The following is an 18,101-nucleotide window of genomic DNA, read 5'->3' as shown; positions in this document are numbered from 1 at the left end:
CTTCTTGTTGTCATCAACATTTAACCTTCCTTGTTCTATGGCGTTCTGAATCTGCTGACACAACACCTTGCAATCATTGGTGTGGTGTACAACAGAATTGTGTAGCTTGCAATACTTCCTCTTCTTAAGCTCCTTAGCTGATGGTATCTTATGACCTGGAGGAAATTTCATCTATCCTTCTTGCAGCAACAAGTCAAATATTTTATCAACCTTTGTAATGTCAAAGTCATATGTCTCTATATTAGTTTTAATCCACGGACACGAGACAGGCTTCTTGCTCTTGACCCACTCTGCTACACCAATCTCCCCTACTGCATCGAAGTCCTCATCAAATGAAACATATGCATTGAAATTGGAGACTCCATATTTGCCCCTACGCGTGTTCTAGAATCGGCTCTCATGAACCAAGACCTTATGCACTAGTTGTGCTAGGCTCTCAAAGTCTTGAGGAGCAAACTTTTCTTTGATTGGATCCAGCAGCCCTTGATAAGCTAATTCAACTAGCTGCCTATCAGTTAAGAATATATTATAACACTTATTGCGCACATCCCGAAACCTCTGGACAAAGGCAGCTACTATTTCCTTGTTCCTTTGCTTCATCATCATCAGATCCATAAACTTCATCTCTTGGGCTTCTACATAATAGTGCCTATGGAACAGTCTTTCCAAATCTTCCTAGTTGTTGATGGAATTGGGCGCCAATATTGAAAACCATGTAAAAGCAGGCCCAGTCAATGACAATGGGAACATACGCACTTTAAGTGCATCCATAGTAGCTGCTTCTCCGCATTGGACTAGGAATCACCTGACGTGCTCCCTTGTAGACATGTTGTCTTCTCCAGAAAACTTAGCAAAATCAGGAACACAGTACCGATGTGGCATCGCTACTTGATCAAACCATGCTGGGTATGGGCACTGGTATGTGTAGGATTGTTCCTTAGGCTTTAAACCAAATTGATTTGTAATTACTTCAGCAATCTTTGAAACCCAATCTTCATTAATCTTCCCATTTCCTTGTTGTGAATATGGAGAGGCTGGTGGTACAAATCCATCTGCAACTTGAGGTTGTCAAACATCAAACACAATGTGTCTGTCAGATGTAAAATCTAGCTATCTTGGTGGTGTCGAGTGTTGATTTGCAATCTGGATAGGAATTGACCCTGACTTTTGCTTTGGCTGGCCATCAGAAGGGCCGACCATAAGCTGTATCGCCAGCTGTCCGGAAGATGACTCTTGTGCACCACCTCCATAACCAGACATGTTAGTTGCATATCTCTTCCAGGAGTGCTTGCTGACATAATGCTTCACGACGTTCAAGATCATCTTTTGAATTTCATTCGTCAATACTCCAGTTTAGCTAATCAAAGCATTGTTGACCATCGAATTGATCTTGGACTGGAACTCAATGTCATCTTCCCATCCACATGACTTTTATCTCTAGGTGGTGGCATTGGTATTGGTAGAGGATTCTTCTTGTGAGCCATGTTGCAGTTCAGGCTAAACGATTGCAAACAAGCTACTTGGAACTTTTTAGTAGCATCTTATACTTCTTTCCTTTGTAATTCATCAAGCTTGTCCATGGTAATCTTAGCTGCCACAAACTCCTTGGGAGCTTTGGGATCGGATTGATCATCCCAAAGCTTGCCGGCCATCTAGTCGAAGTTGAGGCAACGAAGAGCACTAATGACATTTGTTGATTGTTTGTCCCACCGGGAGTGCCAAGAGTGTGTTGACACAAAATATGGACTTCAGGCTTTTGCATTGAACAACACAGAGGATCTGGGAGATCTGCTTAACTCCAGTGCAGGCTCCAAATTGAATCGTTAAGGTGCAAGGCGTGCAAGTCAATTTAACCTATAATTGACAAGGAAAACAATAAATTCCTAAGCTGATAGGTGGCTAAGCCTTCAAGCTCATTAACAAGCATTACTTTGAATAAACACCATAGCAGTTAAACCTTCAATGTAATCATGCGGTGTACATAAACGGAAACATTTATGGCATGTGCCATCAGCTATATGAGCCGATGGGCTAAGATAGGTGCAATATACAACAATAGCCATAAAAGAAAAGAGTCCTTGCTAACCATGTACATATCAGATAAACTAACATATCTTAGTTAATGTTATGAGACGTGTATTGAACTTAAACAAGGCAACACGGCTGAGAGGGCATTAACCTCTACCCATTAATATAAAAGATTAGAGCATAGTAGCAAAGACCTCTTGCCTACCACTTGCAAGCCAATTAAGCTAACAGATCTAATTAATGTCATGAGACGTATATTGAACTTAGACAAGGCAGCACGGCTGAGAGGACATTAACTTCGGCCCACTAACTTAACAGACTAGCTTGCGGCAGCAAGGCCTCGTATGCACACCTATCGGCTTCATGACATCATCACGCTTCTGTGAGACATGGATGATACCCAGCCGATGCATAGGCTCTCAATGGTAGCATTCTGACGTGAAGGATCTGGCGGCTAGCAATACGAGGGATAGGGGTAAAGATCTATCGGACCTAGCATATATAAACCAAATAAAGCATGCAAGATCTAACCATTCGATACGATCAGATAACTGATGAATGCTTAAACAAGATCAAGGAGCCAATAAAGACACCTAATCAGATCTAGGACGTTTGATAACTGTGAGCCCTTGATAAAACTAAGAGATCGATATGATGCAACTTAATAAAACCAAACAACTCAATAACTGTGAGCAACGTTGAAGATAAATAGAATATTGGACAAAGCCTAGACAGTTCTATTTGTGATCTAAGTTAACTCGATAACTAGCCACATGATAAAATATCAGAATATTGGATGATGCCTAGAAAGTTCTGATACGAATAACGTGATGATCAGGTGACGGTACTTACAAGCCCTCCTGAGATTGAAGCTGATGGAGCCCTGCGCAAAAAGCGTTGTTGTTCAGACTCGGCAACATACCAAGGGGTTACCCGAGGTAGTATTTTATGCATGGGGCTCGCCGAGATCAGGAACTCGAAGGTGAACTCGAACACACGATTTAGGCAGGTTTGGGCCGCTTATGTCGCGTAATACCCTACATCATGTGTGTTGGTTGGATTGTATTGATTGAACTTATCTGGAGGGGGTTCTTGCCTCGCCTTATATTGCCGGGGGCAGGGTTACAGGTCAGTTATTTACAAGAGTACTAGTCAGATTCGACTAGAGAATCCTACTCTAATTACTACGAGTAGTTTCCTAATTCGCGACTAGTTCTTGCCCTCCATGTAGACCACGTCGTCCTGCACCATAGTTTCCATGTCTAACGCGTCTCGGTGTACAGCCCCGTATTGTAGGACTGTCCAAACCTTCTAGTAGGCTCATAGATGTATGGCTGACAAGAAGAAACTTGTCGGTTTCTACTCTACTCCGACTCCTAGGGTTTTGGCGGTGTGATACCGAAAGGTTGTATTGATTGATTGATGATTATTCATTACAAGGCTCATGGGTTTATACTTATATCCTGGAGCAAACTAAAATCCTAGTCGGTTATGACATGAACCAGTATAAAAAATCTGAAAACTACTAAAGATAAATCCCCACGCTTTCTCTTATTTGATGGAGTCGGTTTCGCTTCGGATTAGATCCCTCCCGGTCTTCTATCGGCTTCTGGACTCCAGTCACCCGTGACTATCTTTGGTCAATGCAGGGTCATCAACAGACTTTCTTCTGCAAATCCATTAGCTGTCAGAACCTTACCCTCATCGGTTGACTCTGATCAAAAATTGGTATCAACACATCCCGAAGCTATCGACGTGCCAGGCCCACATGCAAGTGAAAATAAGACTCCAGGGCACAAGGAAGGCCAAGGTCGATCGGCCTGGACCCTCCCAGGCCGATCGGCCTAAGGGTTTCCTTCGCCCCCTCGCTTTCCAATTTTTGCTACGTACTCTCCAGACTATAAATACCCTGAAAATTCACGGAGCCCCATATCAAATACGACATACTTGACGTGAAGCAGCAGAGAAGAAGAAGGAGCTTGAGGGACACCTCTTCAGAGAGCTGAGGGCTGTGCAATTGTCTAGGGATTAGCGTAGCTAAGCCCCGGCCGACATGATCACCCTGTGAGGAAGATCCACGATGAAGTTCTAGAGCTAGGAGCCATTAAGATCAAGGTAGGATCACGGTGGTGATCTTATGATGTACAATCATTTATGGTGAAGTAATAGATATGTTCATGTTCTTAGCGATCTAAGTATCTCCTTCTATGGTTTTATACTCTTTGGGGTTTGCTTGCTTTTCAATCTATGATCGACGATAGATTGCTTAGGGTGTTCTTGTGGTTGTGGTGACCGGATTTGCATGTATAATCTACCGATGAGTATATATAGCATGTTCTTTTGATCACGCCCTTAACCTGCTTACGCTGATAGAGGTGGTCGTGATAGAATCTTTCTTGTGTAAGATGGGAGGTTTTGGGAGCCGTACCAGAGGTGTAGATTTAAAGATAATTTTTACTAAGATCATATCTGTATTGTTTTGCTATCCATGCTCAGAATTACAACGTATGCATAGTCTAGGTTGCTCTAAATTGGTTACATGTGCTCTATCTGTTATCTATCTGTACATGCTTAGTAGATTGGATCCGAATCACTCATCAACACTAAGTTCATACTAACAATGCTAGTTGAAATAGATCTTGTGCTATAAGTTCCACGGATTGATAAACCTTGGGGGAATACTCTGAGGGAAGAGCTACAACTGATCCATGCACTTGCGGTTCATAAATTGGCATGCTAACTGCCGTCAACACTCCACCCTTGCTCAATTAGCAAGGTGGTACTAAACATGCGCACCTATACTCATGGACCACTACCAGGCCATATCCATATTAGGCTGGGTGTCACATACACCCTCCTCAAAGAACCTGACATCCTCGTCGATCCAACTCATCCACACTTGGGCAAATGTCCAGGAACATTCCATCTTAGCGCATGACCATACTTTCACTACCGGCGCCATATGCCATGCCGTGTGTCCCATCCAGAGCCGACACGCGCCATGCGCTATATGCTCGCACACTGACCCGTATGCGCAACCGTGAGGGTCAGCATTGATACCACTTGTAACAACCCATCCTCCAAAGCCGCACCGTCCAGCCCTTTCGAGGGGCGAGCACGCGTACACATAGCGCTCTGCTTACACTTTCATCCTTGCTTCGTGTAAAAGGGTTAACCCAAAGGTCGTATAGCTGGTGGACAAAGGCTTATAAGTTGACTTCACCCTTACTCAACTAGCTGGTACTAAACATGTGCACCTGCGCTCATGGGCCACTACCGGGCCATATCCATATTTGACCGGGTGTCACATGGGCAGATACAAAACATGATGCCTTATGTTAAAAAGTTATACTAATATTTTTTAAGGTTATTTTCATAGGTTAGGAATATTTAATATGAAATTAATATTAGATATACAAAACTGTATGAAAAGTAATCATGAAAAATTGCTAATGTATTTTTCTATGTAGAGTATCATGTTATAAGTCGATTGGCAAAATCTGAAACTAAAACTCAACTTTTACGCGAAGAAAAAAAGAGTGAAATATAATTAGGGGGTAGATTGGACCAAATGAAATAGTTCGGAGGAGTAAAATGAGCCTAAATTTTTCTTAGGGTGTTAAGCAAAATAAATTGGTGAGGGGAGTAAAGTGATTTTTTTCTTTTTTTTTTTTTGTGGCCATCGAAGAGAGAGATGATCCCATGCACCCATCATACTGATCGATCTCAGACAGTCAGTGAGACATGACCATCAAGCATATTAAACAAAGTTACATGATTGTACCATCACGTTGTTTTTCATGCTCTTATATATCCTGTTGTCCCGTGCTCTGACGGTCGGTAAAACATGACCATCAATCATTAAAGAAAGTTTAGGCTCAGGGAGGGGATACGATGGTAGCTAATAGCTACATGATTGTAAAACGTTTGTTCTTCACACACATCACGGTGTTTTTCATACTTAATTATCATGTGTTGTCCCGTGCTCAGTGACGGTCAGTAAAACATGACCATCAAGCAGCATTAAAAAAAGTCTAGGCTCAGGGAGGGGATACAATGTTACATGATTGTAAAACGTTTGTTCTTCACACACATCACGTTTTTTTCCATGCTTATCCAGTTGTCCCGTGATCTGATTCCAACCCAAAGATCCACCACTCCGCAAGCTACCTCGTCGACCTCATGTAGAACATGTGGCCCCACATGATCGTAAACTAATACGCTGTTCTTCTATGATCTTATAAAACTTCTATATGCATTTTTTATTATACTCCCTCCTTAAAATATAACTAAGGCTACATTTGGATTAAACTCCAAAATTCGGAATTGGTATTGGGTGCCATCAATATATATATATATATATTGTTTGCCGCCAATATATATCTATTGTTTGGATGCTCTGAGATTTGGAATAGGAAACTCACTCCAATACCAAGGGGTATTCGACTGCCGCCGAGTCCTCAACCTCTGTATTTACTGAAATTGCTCTCTCTCTCTCTCTCCCTCTCCCTCTCTCTTCCTCTCTCCCTCTCCCTCCCTCGCTCTCTCCCTCACATCTCTCCCTTGGGCCCCGACCTCCGGCATGGAGCTCTGAAGGAGGGTAGGGCGCGGCACAGGGCGGACGGATCTAGCATTGCAGTTCCGGCAGTTGACGGGGAAAGCTCGGGTGGAGGCAGACTGGATGTAGCTGCGGCGGCTCCAACGTGGAGGAGGACAGGGAGCAGGGCACGACCGTGGCATGGGGAACCATGGCATGGGGGAGCTCTGGGGTGGCGGCAAGAGCTCCTGCTTAGTGTGCTTATTATACGCAGGGGTGCTGCCGCTCACCTCCTCTCCATGGGTGGTGGCATGAGCTTCATGACTCGCCAATGAAGGACGGACAGCTTGACAAGCTTGGTTGAGCAGTGAAGATGGGGTTGCATGACCAAATTTCAATTTTATCCTTTTGCACATCCAAACAGGAATCGTATTGGCCTGCTTCCTATGGTTCCAAAAGGCAATGCATATATAGTCATCCAAATAATAGAATTCGAATTGTGCCCCATTGCAATATGATGCCTGATTTGGTATTAAAACCAAATCCAATGCCAAGCCCTCCAATATTGATATTCAAACATAGCTTAAGGTTTTTTTAATGGTTTTGCCCTCTCTTTTTTTAACTTTGTGGCATTATTACCCGTGACTATTCTAAGTAAACGGGATTTTGCCTTAGTCCTTAAGCATTTGCCAGTGTTTTAACCGTTTATTAGAGGTAAAATCACGAAGTTAACAAAAATGAATTCAACTGCCCCCAATAACTAATTAGTTTGCCCTAAACATGTAATTTAAGGATGTAGAGAATTTCCATGAGAATACGCAATATAGCGTTATAATATCCTAATACTTTAGTACTTGACACAAATTAAAGCGCCTATAGGAAATGAATACGAATCCGGTAGGAATCCAACAAAATTCCCTCGTTTATTCCAAATGGGGCCTGAATTTACGCGAGCAAACATTTATTTCTCTTATCAAGTTCTGTCTGCAGAGAGCAGCACCGTGGTATACAGTACAGTAATTATAATATACGTACAGAGAGAGAGAGAGAGAGAGAGAGAGAGAGAGAGAGATTGATCTGTGCATGCTATACTGTGACTCAGCAGGTGTATACGTTACTGTTTGATCAGTTGTGGCAGTCACTAACTCACTACTGTGCCCATCACATTGCACATGGTAAGTGGTGACTTACGGCGTATGGTCACTAATTAAATAGCAACAGAAGAGCATAATCAATAGTACCCGGCCTCGACGGGTTAAGATCGCATGTCTTCGTCCAACCGCGCGACGGGCACGAGAAAGCTGGCATTATTTATTTCTCGTTTCATTTCGCCCGTACCTTGGAAACCAATTATTCCAAATACAACATATAGTACATTCGGCAAAGAGAAGAGCAGACAGTTAAAAACGGACCGTTCACTTATACTTAAAACACGCTTCAATTCTCTTCTCGCGTCACGCTCCTCCATCCCCACGTCTAGCACACTCCCTGAAAAAGCTCAGCAATGGGGGCTACAATGTCTGCAATGCAATTGAAGGCCTGGTTTAGCGCATGTGCTACCCGGCTAGTACACTGTACTCAGATCCATCGGCCGTGAAAAAGTGAAAACACACAAAGCCTGAAACTTAAGCTTGAACAAGACTACCTTCAGCATTCCATTTGGATCGTCGGAGCTTTCGACCGTGCATACATCAATGCAATGTCCATGTACGTATATATCTGTTCCACACCAATGTCATTTTCCACAGCGCGCATTAATTGTTCAAAGTTACAAGTTAGTAACAGCATGTTTGCTTACCCTTTCAAAATGTAGTTCCTTATTTTTTTAACTTTGACCAACCATTATATTTATGAATTATAATATCAAACTAGATTCATTAAATAATCCACCATAAAATATATCTTTCTGATACTGTAGATGTTAATATATTTTTTTATAAATTTACTCAACAAATAAGTTTAACCTAGTACAAAACTAAAACGTGCTTATCTCTGAGCAAGAATTTGTCAGTTCAATATAATAATTTTGCATTGCTGTGCGTGCCTGCATCACCTTATGCGGTACCAGTAAAACCAAGAGGAAAAACACATGATCCCAAAGCACAAAACATGCATGGCTTAACCCTCTGAAAAAATTAAAAGAAGAGATAAATCAACGAAGCATGGAGGCTGGCTGCAGCAGCACGTACTGGATCAGCAGTTGAGCAGTGGTGGTGTAAAAGATGTGACCCAGGAGAGGACAAGAATTCAATCCCAATCCCTACTTCCCACTGAACAATCAATTCACTGCCACCTACTCCTCTTCCTCCCTTCTCGCAATTGCAATACGGATCAGGAGCCAATACACATGGTAATGGTATTGGTATGGCGCAAGGTACATATGCTTTTACACAGACACACCCATGCATTGCATGCCGCTGAGAGCAGTGCCGCTGCTCTGCATACATGGCTGCTCGCGCATGGCGGCACTTATTGCGCTGGCAACTTGGCAGTGCCCTTCCCCCCATCACCTACCTGCTGCTGCTCGCCATTAACCCCCTCCTTCGAGTTCTTTATTCTCCAAGCCTATAAATCCGCCATTGCTCGCACTCCATCCCTCGCCATTGGAGCAAGCAAGCTCGCTAGCTGGCTATAGGTAGTACTGGTGGCAGTCTTGCTTGGTTCTCATTCCTCGATCTCCTTATAATAACAATGGGTAGTAGGGAGGTGCTCGGTGCGCCGCCGCCGACGACGCTGGGGGCCAATAAGAACAAGATGGTGTACCACTACCACCGGTTCATAGGCCACCTCCCGCTCCTCCTCGCCGGCGCGGCGCTCGTCGCCGCGGCCCCGCGGCTGTCGGCGGCGCTGCCGTCCCCGGCGAACAAGCTGCTGGCGCACGGCCTCCTGAGGGAGCTTGCCGCCCTGGGCGTTAGCGCGCCGGCGCTGGCGGTGGCCTGCTGGGCGGCGGCGGTGGCGGCGTGGGCGTACGCCGTGTCGCGCCCCCGGCCCGTGTACCTCGTCGAACTCTCCGGGTACGTCGCCGGCGAGCACCACGAGGCGTCCCGTGCCAAGACGATCGCGCACTTCGGTCGGTGCGGGCGGTTCAGCGACGAGAGCATGGCGTTCCAGAAGCGGATGCTGGAGCGGTCGGGGCTCGGGGAGCGGACCCACTTCCCGTCGTCACTGGTGAGCGTGCCCGTGGACATGTGCCTCCGCACGGCGCGGGAGGAGTCCCACGCCGTCATCTTCGGCGTCGTCGAGGACGTGCTCCGGCGCGCCGCCGTGAGCGCCGCCGACGTCGGCGTGCTCATCTTCAACTCCAGCCTGCTCAGCACCACGCCGTCCTTCACCTCGCTCATCGCCAACCGCTACGGCATGCGGCACGACGTCGTCAGCCACAACCTCAGCGGCATGGGGTGTAGCGCCGGCATCATCGCCATCGACCTCGCCAAGCGCCTGCTACAGGTACTGAGGGGGTGTTTTCTTCCCGTGTCTTATTTTTAGCACGTGTCACATCGAATGTTTAGATACTAATTAGGAGTAGTAAACGTAGACTATTTACAAAACCAATTACATAAGTGGAATCTAAACGGCGAGACGAATCTATTAAGCCTAATTAAGCCCAATTAATCCATCATTAGCAAATATTTACTGTAGCAACACATTGTCAAATCATGGACTAATTAGGCTTAATAGATTCGTCTCGCCGTTTAGATTCGTCTTATGTAATGGGTTTTGTAAATAGTCTACGTTTAATACTCCTAATTAGTATCTAAACATTCGATGTGACGGGTGCTAAAGTTTAGCAAGTGGAAGAAAACAGGCCCTGAATTACGCTGTGTCTTAATTCTGGCACCCGTCTTAAATTCTTGATCATGGCTAGCTGTACAGTACGATCCTTGCGTGCATGCACCCGGGCACGATAACCGAGGCCATAACTTGTGACCAATGAGTGGCCAGCATGGACGTACGGCATTCAGATTCGGATGGAATGAATGAGAGCATGTGATGATGCTGTACAAATGTATCCAAATATTTGTGGCCACGAATCATTTGACCATTCATCTTAGTCAAAAATTTATTATAAATATACAAAATATAAGTCAGAACTTATAATATGGTAAAGTAAGGGACAAACAAAACTAATAATACTTGCATATGTTTTAATAAGACGAATAGTCAAATATCTCAATAGCGACAAATATTTTGATACAGGGGTGCAGTAGATTGAAAATCTAACAATATGCATCATGCTGAAGCTTAACTATGAATTATGAGATAATCTACGTCAAAAAAAGAATCTATGAGATAAACCAAAATTACCAAATACAAGGAAAACGAAAATTTACTAGATTCTTAATTTTATTGGGATGACAAAAAATGGCGATTCATGCATTCCATAACTAAATATACTGTACAGCACACAGCGTGCAACAGTGTTTTGGCATCTCACTGATTTTGATCGCAGTGGGTCCCTTTACTTGTTCTGAGCCCATAAATGGGGTAGATGACCACGATCAGCCTAGTAACGCGTGAGATCACAGACAATGGCAGCAATGCCCTTGAGTGTTTCCCCTCTTCAGCGCAAGAGAACAGCCTCTGGCTTGCAAAATTTAAATAGAAAGGCTCAGCTGCATTGCATGCGCACAGTTTACCCTTTGCAGCTAGTATAGGTCCGGTTCCTTCTTATTTCCATGTCTATATGGTCCTGTTTGGAAACCGTGGCCGGGAGAAGCGCTTCCTATATAAGGTGTATAAATATTAAAATAGGCGCTTTTTTTGAAAAGCGGCTTTGAACCAGCTTCTGCGTTTCACTACAAATGGAGGTAGTGGGGAGAAGCGCGACCAAAAAAAGCTGAAAAAGCAAGTTATTTGGCTTCTAGTTTCAGCTTATTTTGACCATAAGCTGGATTTAAGTTGTTCCAAATAGGACTTATATAGTTTTGGTGTGCTCTTTCCACCTTGTTACAGCTAGGTTCTCCCTCCTGTGATAAACGAGTAATGTTTTAGACATCTCATGGTCCCAAAATAGCTTTGACAATAAAATTCTTTTATAATATACTCCGTCCATAAACTAACTAGCTTATCCTAAACGTCCCTCTGTCCATAAACTAACTAGTTTGTTCTAAACATCGTATATTTATGGGCGGAGGGAGTACTTTTAACACAGATAAAAAAATCTTATTGTGGAAACGACTTTTGATACAAATCTACACGTACCATTCTCAAATGTCAAGACTTAACACACTAAAAGTAATATATAGCAAAAATTTAGACTTCAACAAGAAAATAATTTGTGGCATTCAGTAGCAAATCTTAGTTGTGTCCATCTAAATATAAGAATCTTTGCCCATTGGGTTGTTATTGTGACTTCCGCCGTCCTATCTGTATGTACGAATGTTTGGGACCAATACAGGGCCTTCAACCTATATACCACTTTGACCGCTACTTCTTTTTTTTCTCATAGAAAAATCATCGTAAAACTTTGTAACTTACTCATGAAAACTTGTGAAAATTACTTATATCATGGAAGAAAAAAAATACATAATCTGAAGACGTACAGTGGTAAAATTTGGACAGTTCCTTTTTTACCACAGGAGAAATTCTCGAAATAATGCCAAACATTAATCAGTACCGAAAATACCTGTTGGTGCCTCCATGTGGGGTGGAGTCAATCGGTACACTCCACAGTGTCCGCCGCGTAAAAGCTTTAACAGCACACATGCTTGGAACGGCGGAGAGCACATGGCGTTTTTTACAGCCATGTGCCGCTGCCTGCCCTACTAGCTCCTTCCTTCATCACGTATTGTACAGACTATCACAGAGATTTCTCCTGTCTTGGAGATTAGTTGTGCCGGTCAAGGGCTGGATCAGGAAGAACATGGCCCTGCTCCCCTGCTGCATGACCATGCATGTAGTTTTGTTCTTACCGCGGTTATTAGTTAATGATCAGCTCCGGATCCGATCAGTCAACAGTGTGAAATGATCAGTTCGGCGGTAGCAGGAGGCCAGGAGCTAGTACGTAGTAAATGGTCTGACAAGGGACAGGCCCTTCATGTCTACAGGCTACTACGGCTGATACATAGCTGGGCCGATCTGACCGGCTGGTCAATACAAAACCTACTGCTAGCTAGTGTGTAGGTGCTCTGGCGATTTTGGCTACTGGTTACAGTGGCTGTCCGTCCATTCAAACTACGGAGCTGTTTGGAAGGAGGGTTAAATTTTAATCCCGTCACAACAAATATTTTGACACTAATTAGGTGTATTAAACTTAGATTAATTACAAAACTAATTACACAACCTCTAAGTTAAATCGCAAGACAAATCTATTAAGTCTAATTAGTCCATGATTTGACAATGTGGTGCTACAGTAACCATTCGCTAATGATGGATTAATTAGGCTTAATAGATTCGTCTCGCGATTTAGCCTAGGGGTTCTGCAATTAGTTTTGTAATTAGCTTATGTTTAGTCCACCTAATTAGTATCGAACATCCAATGTGACAGGGCTAAAGTTTAGCCCCTAGTATCCAAACACCCCTACCGTATACCGAAAGAGAGGAATATCACCATGTATTTGATGCTCCGTACTGCACCGTCCATGGCGAAATGGGAGCTAATTGTAAGGTTCATGTACACAACCAACACACAAGACACGACGTGTAACTTGATGCATGCTGCTAGCAACCCATAACGTTGACGATTTGCCACCATATGTGCAGGTGCACCCGGACACGTACGCGCTGGTGGTGAGCACGGAGAACATCACCCTGAACGCGTACATGGGCAACAACCGCCCCATGCTGGTGACCAACACGCTGTTCCGCGTCGGCGGCGCCGCCATCCTCCTCTCCAACCGCGCCGCCGACCGCCGCCGCGGCAAGTACCAGCTCATCCACACGGTGCGCACCCACCGCGGCGCGCACGACCAGAGCTTCGGCTGCGTGACGCAGGAGGAGGACGACGCCGGGTGCGTCGGCGTCTCCCTCTCCAAGGAGCTCATGGTGGTCGCCGGCGAGGCCCTCCGCACCAACATCACCACGCTGGGGCCCCTCGTCCTCCCCATGTCCGAGCAGCTCCGCTTCCTCGCCACCGTCGTCCTCAACCGCGTCTTCCGCGCCAGGGTCCGCGCCTACCTCCCCGACTTCAAGCTCGCCTTCGAGCACTTCTGCATCCACGCCGGCGGGAGGGCGGTGCTGGACACCATAGAGAAGAACCTCGAGCTCAGCGCATGGCACATGGAGCCCTCCAGGATGACGCTCTGCCGCTTCGGCAACACCTCCAGCAGCTCGCTCTGGTACGAGCTAGCCTACAGCGAGGCCAAGGGGAGGATCCGGAAGGGAGACCGGGTGTGGCAGATCGCATTCGGATCAGGGTTCAAGTGCAACAGCGCCGTCTGGAAGGCGCTCCGGACGGTGGAGGGAGGCGAGGAGGGCAACCCGTGGACGCCGGAGCTCGACGTGCTCCCCATCCAAGTGCCCAAGGTCTCGCCCATCGACGAGACCGCATACACGTTCCCCGATGGGGTCACCTACAAGGTTGCCGCCGTTGCTGGCTAAAATAATTAATTATATATTGCATACGTGAGCGCGTAGTGCGTGGTTTCTTTCTGATCATGCATGCGTGCGTGCATGTCATCTAAGCGAGGTCGAGGTCAAGAAGGAAGAAGAAGAAGCAGAAGCGCCGTCATTATATTGCCGGGCTTGATGATGATGGACCGGTGCCGGGCGTATTAGCTAGGGCTTGATGATTTGGTTACTATTTTGCAATGATTTGTAATGTAAAGCTTGATGAACTTGCGATGAAATTAATTCCGATTAATCCATCTTGCTATATCCTTGGTGTTTAATTGTTGGAGTGGGAGAACAAACGATCGTTGCCAGCGAATAAAAGACGTGGCGCCTTTTCCTCCACGAGTTACTGGCTTACTGCTCAGCATCTGCGTCTTCAAGCTTGGACCGCTGCCGTGAGGAGCGGAACTCGCGAAGCTGATCCTGCCCGCGCGCGCCAGCGCGCTTTCTGGCGCGACGACGGGAGTCAGCGAGCGGCCAGGTCCCGCGAGGGTCCACCGCGGCAAACGCCCCTGCTACGCGCCTGCGCCGGCACGCGGCACGTTTTTTTTTTTTCATTTTCTTTTCCTTTTTCTTTTTCTACTTTTTCATTCAATTATTTTTTCAGACCATTTATAATAAAGTAAATATTGCTACCGGTATAAGACATGTATAAGTTGTTTAACAATAGTCTTATAAATATTATAGCAAATGTTATGCATATAAGTTGTGTATATTATGAAAATTTTACTACAAAATTTATCACGTGATTTGGTGTTAGAAAAAAAAATTGCCTATAAACCGTGTACATAAGTTATAATTTTGTAAAAATGAAAATTCGAACGTATTCCTTAGGAATTGTATGCATAAGTACCACCAAAGTTGTGCTAAATAATTATCTCATAAGTTGTTAGTGTGAAGTTATGCATCTTATGTGTATAAGTTAATTATGGTATTCCAAAAATGAAAAGTTGCGGGAATTAAATTTTTCCAAAAATGGAAACTTCGAGGGAAGCAGAGGGGGATGTCGGAGATCGAGCGCTGGCAGCCCTCCTGGCGCGCGTGCGCTAATTAGAAGCGCCCAGCAGAACTTGGGGAAGGGGAGGAAGGGGTGGCCACTGCGCCGGGAGGAGGGGGGAGCGGACGACAGTGAGTCTAGCTGCAGGCCACGAGCGGCGGTTGGGTGGAGGGGGATCATGGTTATTAGCAATACGATTTGGATTTCTGGGTTTTGGGATTTCCATGGCTTGCGGGCTTAGAGGTGGTCGCCGTCTCGCCGATGGCAGCAGGTCCGGTGTTTGGTCACGGGTTGTAGGCGATGAGGTCGAATGGTGGAGGAGCCTGTTGGAGGTATGCCCTAGAGGCAATCATAGAGATGATGATATTCCATTTGTATCCATGATTTATATTGTGTTCCTTGAATATCCATTAAAGGCTACTTGAATTGATTTGCAATTATGTGAATTGTGTGTGAAACTCTTTACTTGTATGGTTATTCTAAAGTTGTCCCTACTCGGAGTTCATGTGAGGACACACATGAATATTAGACTAGCATATGTATTAGTTGATGACTATGTTTCACAAGTCATGGACATGGAGATGTTGAACTAATAATGTGGGCACATGTGGAGACATGTGCTAGGACTGACCCAACACGAGAAGTAGTTCTCTCTTTAAACAACATATACGCTTTGTCCTTAGACCTGAGATTGTCGTATGTATTCAAGATGTGGATCGACTTACTTAGGGGCTATCAAACGCTACACCGTAACAGGGTAGTTATAAAGGTAGCTTTCGGATTTGTCAAGAAGCATGCTATGAGACATGGACAATCAAGATGGGATTTGCCCCTCTCTGATTGAGAGTGATATCTCTGGGCCCCTCGAGTGATCGGATCCGAAAATGCATGGCCATGCTACATACGGTTAATAGTTAACCTACAAAGGGATTCCGAATCACAGGATCGAGAAAGAGCGGTCGGCTTGAAGCTAGACCAAATATCGTGAGGCAAAGGGAATAGCATGTATATAATGTTGTGATGGTTCGTTTGATATGATCTTCGTGTGCATATAGGAGTTGGCACGTCTTGCTAGAGGCCGCTACTGACTATTGGGCCGAGTAGGAGTACTCGGGCCATGTCTATACGTATCCAAACCCATAGTGTCACACACTTAAGGGGCTGGAAGCCCAATTCGGATGTGATCCGAGTTGGATTAGGTTTAGAAGTACTAATGGGCCTCGGACCCAGAGGCCCGTTAGGAACCTCTATAAATAGAGGGGTGGGGACGCCCTAGGGTTTACACCTTTTTGGCGAAACTCATCTGCCGCGCCTCCCACGCCCTCGCCTGTAGCAACTCACGGATCTAGCAGTCCGGCTTGCGACGCTTCCTCCCTGCACGTGTGGATACCTTGGAGGTGTTGCGCCTGCAGCACTTGGACGAGCCACGACGAGCCCTCCGACGAGCCGCGGCACGAGGGAGATCTTGCTGCACGTGGACGAGCTGCTGAGGAGCTGCTGGACGTCGACATGATCGACTACGTACGAGTACGCTGATCGACTTCGCTGCATCGACGCGAATCTACATCTTCCGCACCAGTGCATCGAGTGGTAATCCCGTGATCCTTATACGGCAGTTTTCCTGATTTACGCGGTAGAAAATTTTGATTTGCGCTAGTGTAGCCTACCTCGTATCCCAACAGAATCCTGGTGGGCAGTGCTGGCGGTGGGGGCGGGAGGTGGGCAAAGCGGCACCACGGTGAGGTTGTTGCCAGCCGCAGGTGGTGGTGGAGGCCAGCGACAGTAGAGGTGGCCTGGTGCGTTGCTGTTAGAAGGAAGGAAGGAAGAAGAAGGAAGAGGAATAGTATACTGGCTCCCTTGTCGCCGCTATATGCTTGCGAGTTGCGATGAACACGCGTCCGCCAGGAGCCCTGGAGAACAATGCAACGATGGGGGAGCTAGCTGTGGACCTAGCATACAATAAGTAATAATGCAATAGAAAGGCAATACAGCTCTTAGTGGTGAAGCGTGGACTAGAAATGCAAACGAATGGGGCCATCGATACCTCCTAAATATACTACTCTATCCATTTCTAAATATGTATCATAGTTGAATTTTGGACATAATGTTTCACTACTCATCTTATTCAATTTTTTTTGTTGTGGCCAATTTTACCATTAAAGATACTTAAGCATGACTTACATTTACTTACATTTTTGCATATTTACACTAATTTTTTAATAATAGAATGATCAAACATCATGATGAAAAGTCAACGGTGAAAAAAAATAGAAATAGAGGTAGTATGTGTCAACAAATGCGTAAAGAGAAAATGACATGCTTCCTACTGCCCAAATATATACTTGCAAAGTGTTTGATGCTTCCATCCCATCTCATTAGGCTAGTCTTAGTGGGAGTTTCATAGAGAGTTTCATCTATATTAATTTCTATGCCACATCAACAATTTTGCTAATTTGGCAAGATCTTTATAAGGAGAGAGAGGATGGAGTTTCATGAAATGAGAGAGAAGTTCATCCACATAAAACCCAGCAAGCACAGTTACCAAGTTTGCACTCTTGTTAGTAGTGCAATGAAACTGTGCATTGAGACCGACCTTAGTAAATTCAACAAGGTTTGTAATTAATGTCTCCATTGCTCTTTAACAAGTGTTTGTCATTAGTACACATAAATTTGAATAAGCTGAAGGTTCAATTTTAGAATTTTTCTACATATATCTAGATAGATAAAATTTAATTTAGTATTATTTTTCATGCATTAACAGTACAACTTACGTGTTTTGTATCTTGATATCGAAGATGGACTTGAAATTGATTTTTTATATGTTTCTTTTAACTTCATGTATACTACATACATGATCATTCATGAAAGTTTTTGGATATTCAAGGGATAGTCTTAATCATAGTTTCTCTTTTGCTAAAGAGAATGTCAAGATACTTATTAGGCACCAATTATTTTATCTTTATATACACAAGTTGGAGGGAGCCGAAA

General features: G+C 44.8%; 1 protein-coding gene across 1 annotated transcript; it reads left to right on the top strand.

The window, feature by feature from the left end:
• Positions 1-9,034: 9,034 nt before the first annotated feature.
• LOC101786446 (3-ketoacyl-CoA synthase 11) lies at positions 9,035-14,380 on the top strand. Its single transcript, XM_004983132.3, has 2 exons — positions 9,035-10,012; positions 13,268-14,380. The coding sequence occupies exons 1-2, from the start codon at positions 9,257-9,259 to the stop codon at positions 14,102-14,104; spliced, it is 1,593 nt and encodes a 530-aa protein (XP_004983189.1). The 5' UTR covers positions 9,035-9,256; the 3' UTR covers positions 14,105-14,380.
• Positions 14,381-18,101: the final 3,721 nt, after the last annotated feature.

The sequence above is a fragment of the Setaria italica genome, chromosome IX, assembly GCF_000263155.2.
Source record: "Setaria italica strain Yugu1 chromosome IX, Setaria_italica_v2.0, whole genome shotgun sequence".
NCBI lineage: Eukaryota > Viridiplantae > Streptophyta > Magnoliopsida > Poales > Poaceae > Setaria > Setaria italica.
This window is presented reverse-complemented; position numbering and strand designations above follow the sequence as displayed.

Bases quoted from the DNA above. Each gene is read 5' to 3' on its own strand.
- LOC101786446 (XM_004983132.3), top strand. From the start codon at position 9,257: ATGGGTAGTAGGGAGGTGCTCGGTGCGCCGCCGCCGACGACGCTGGGG. The intron at 10,013-13,267 runs GTACTGAGGGGG...CCATATGTGCAG, and splicing joins TCGCCAAGCGCCTGCTACAG to GTGCACCCGGACACGTACGC.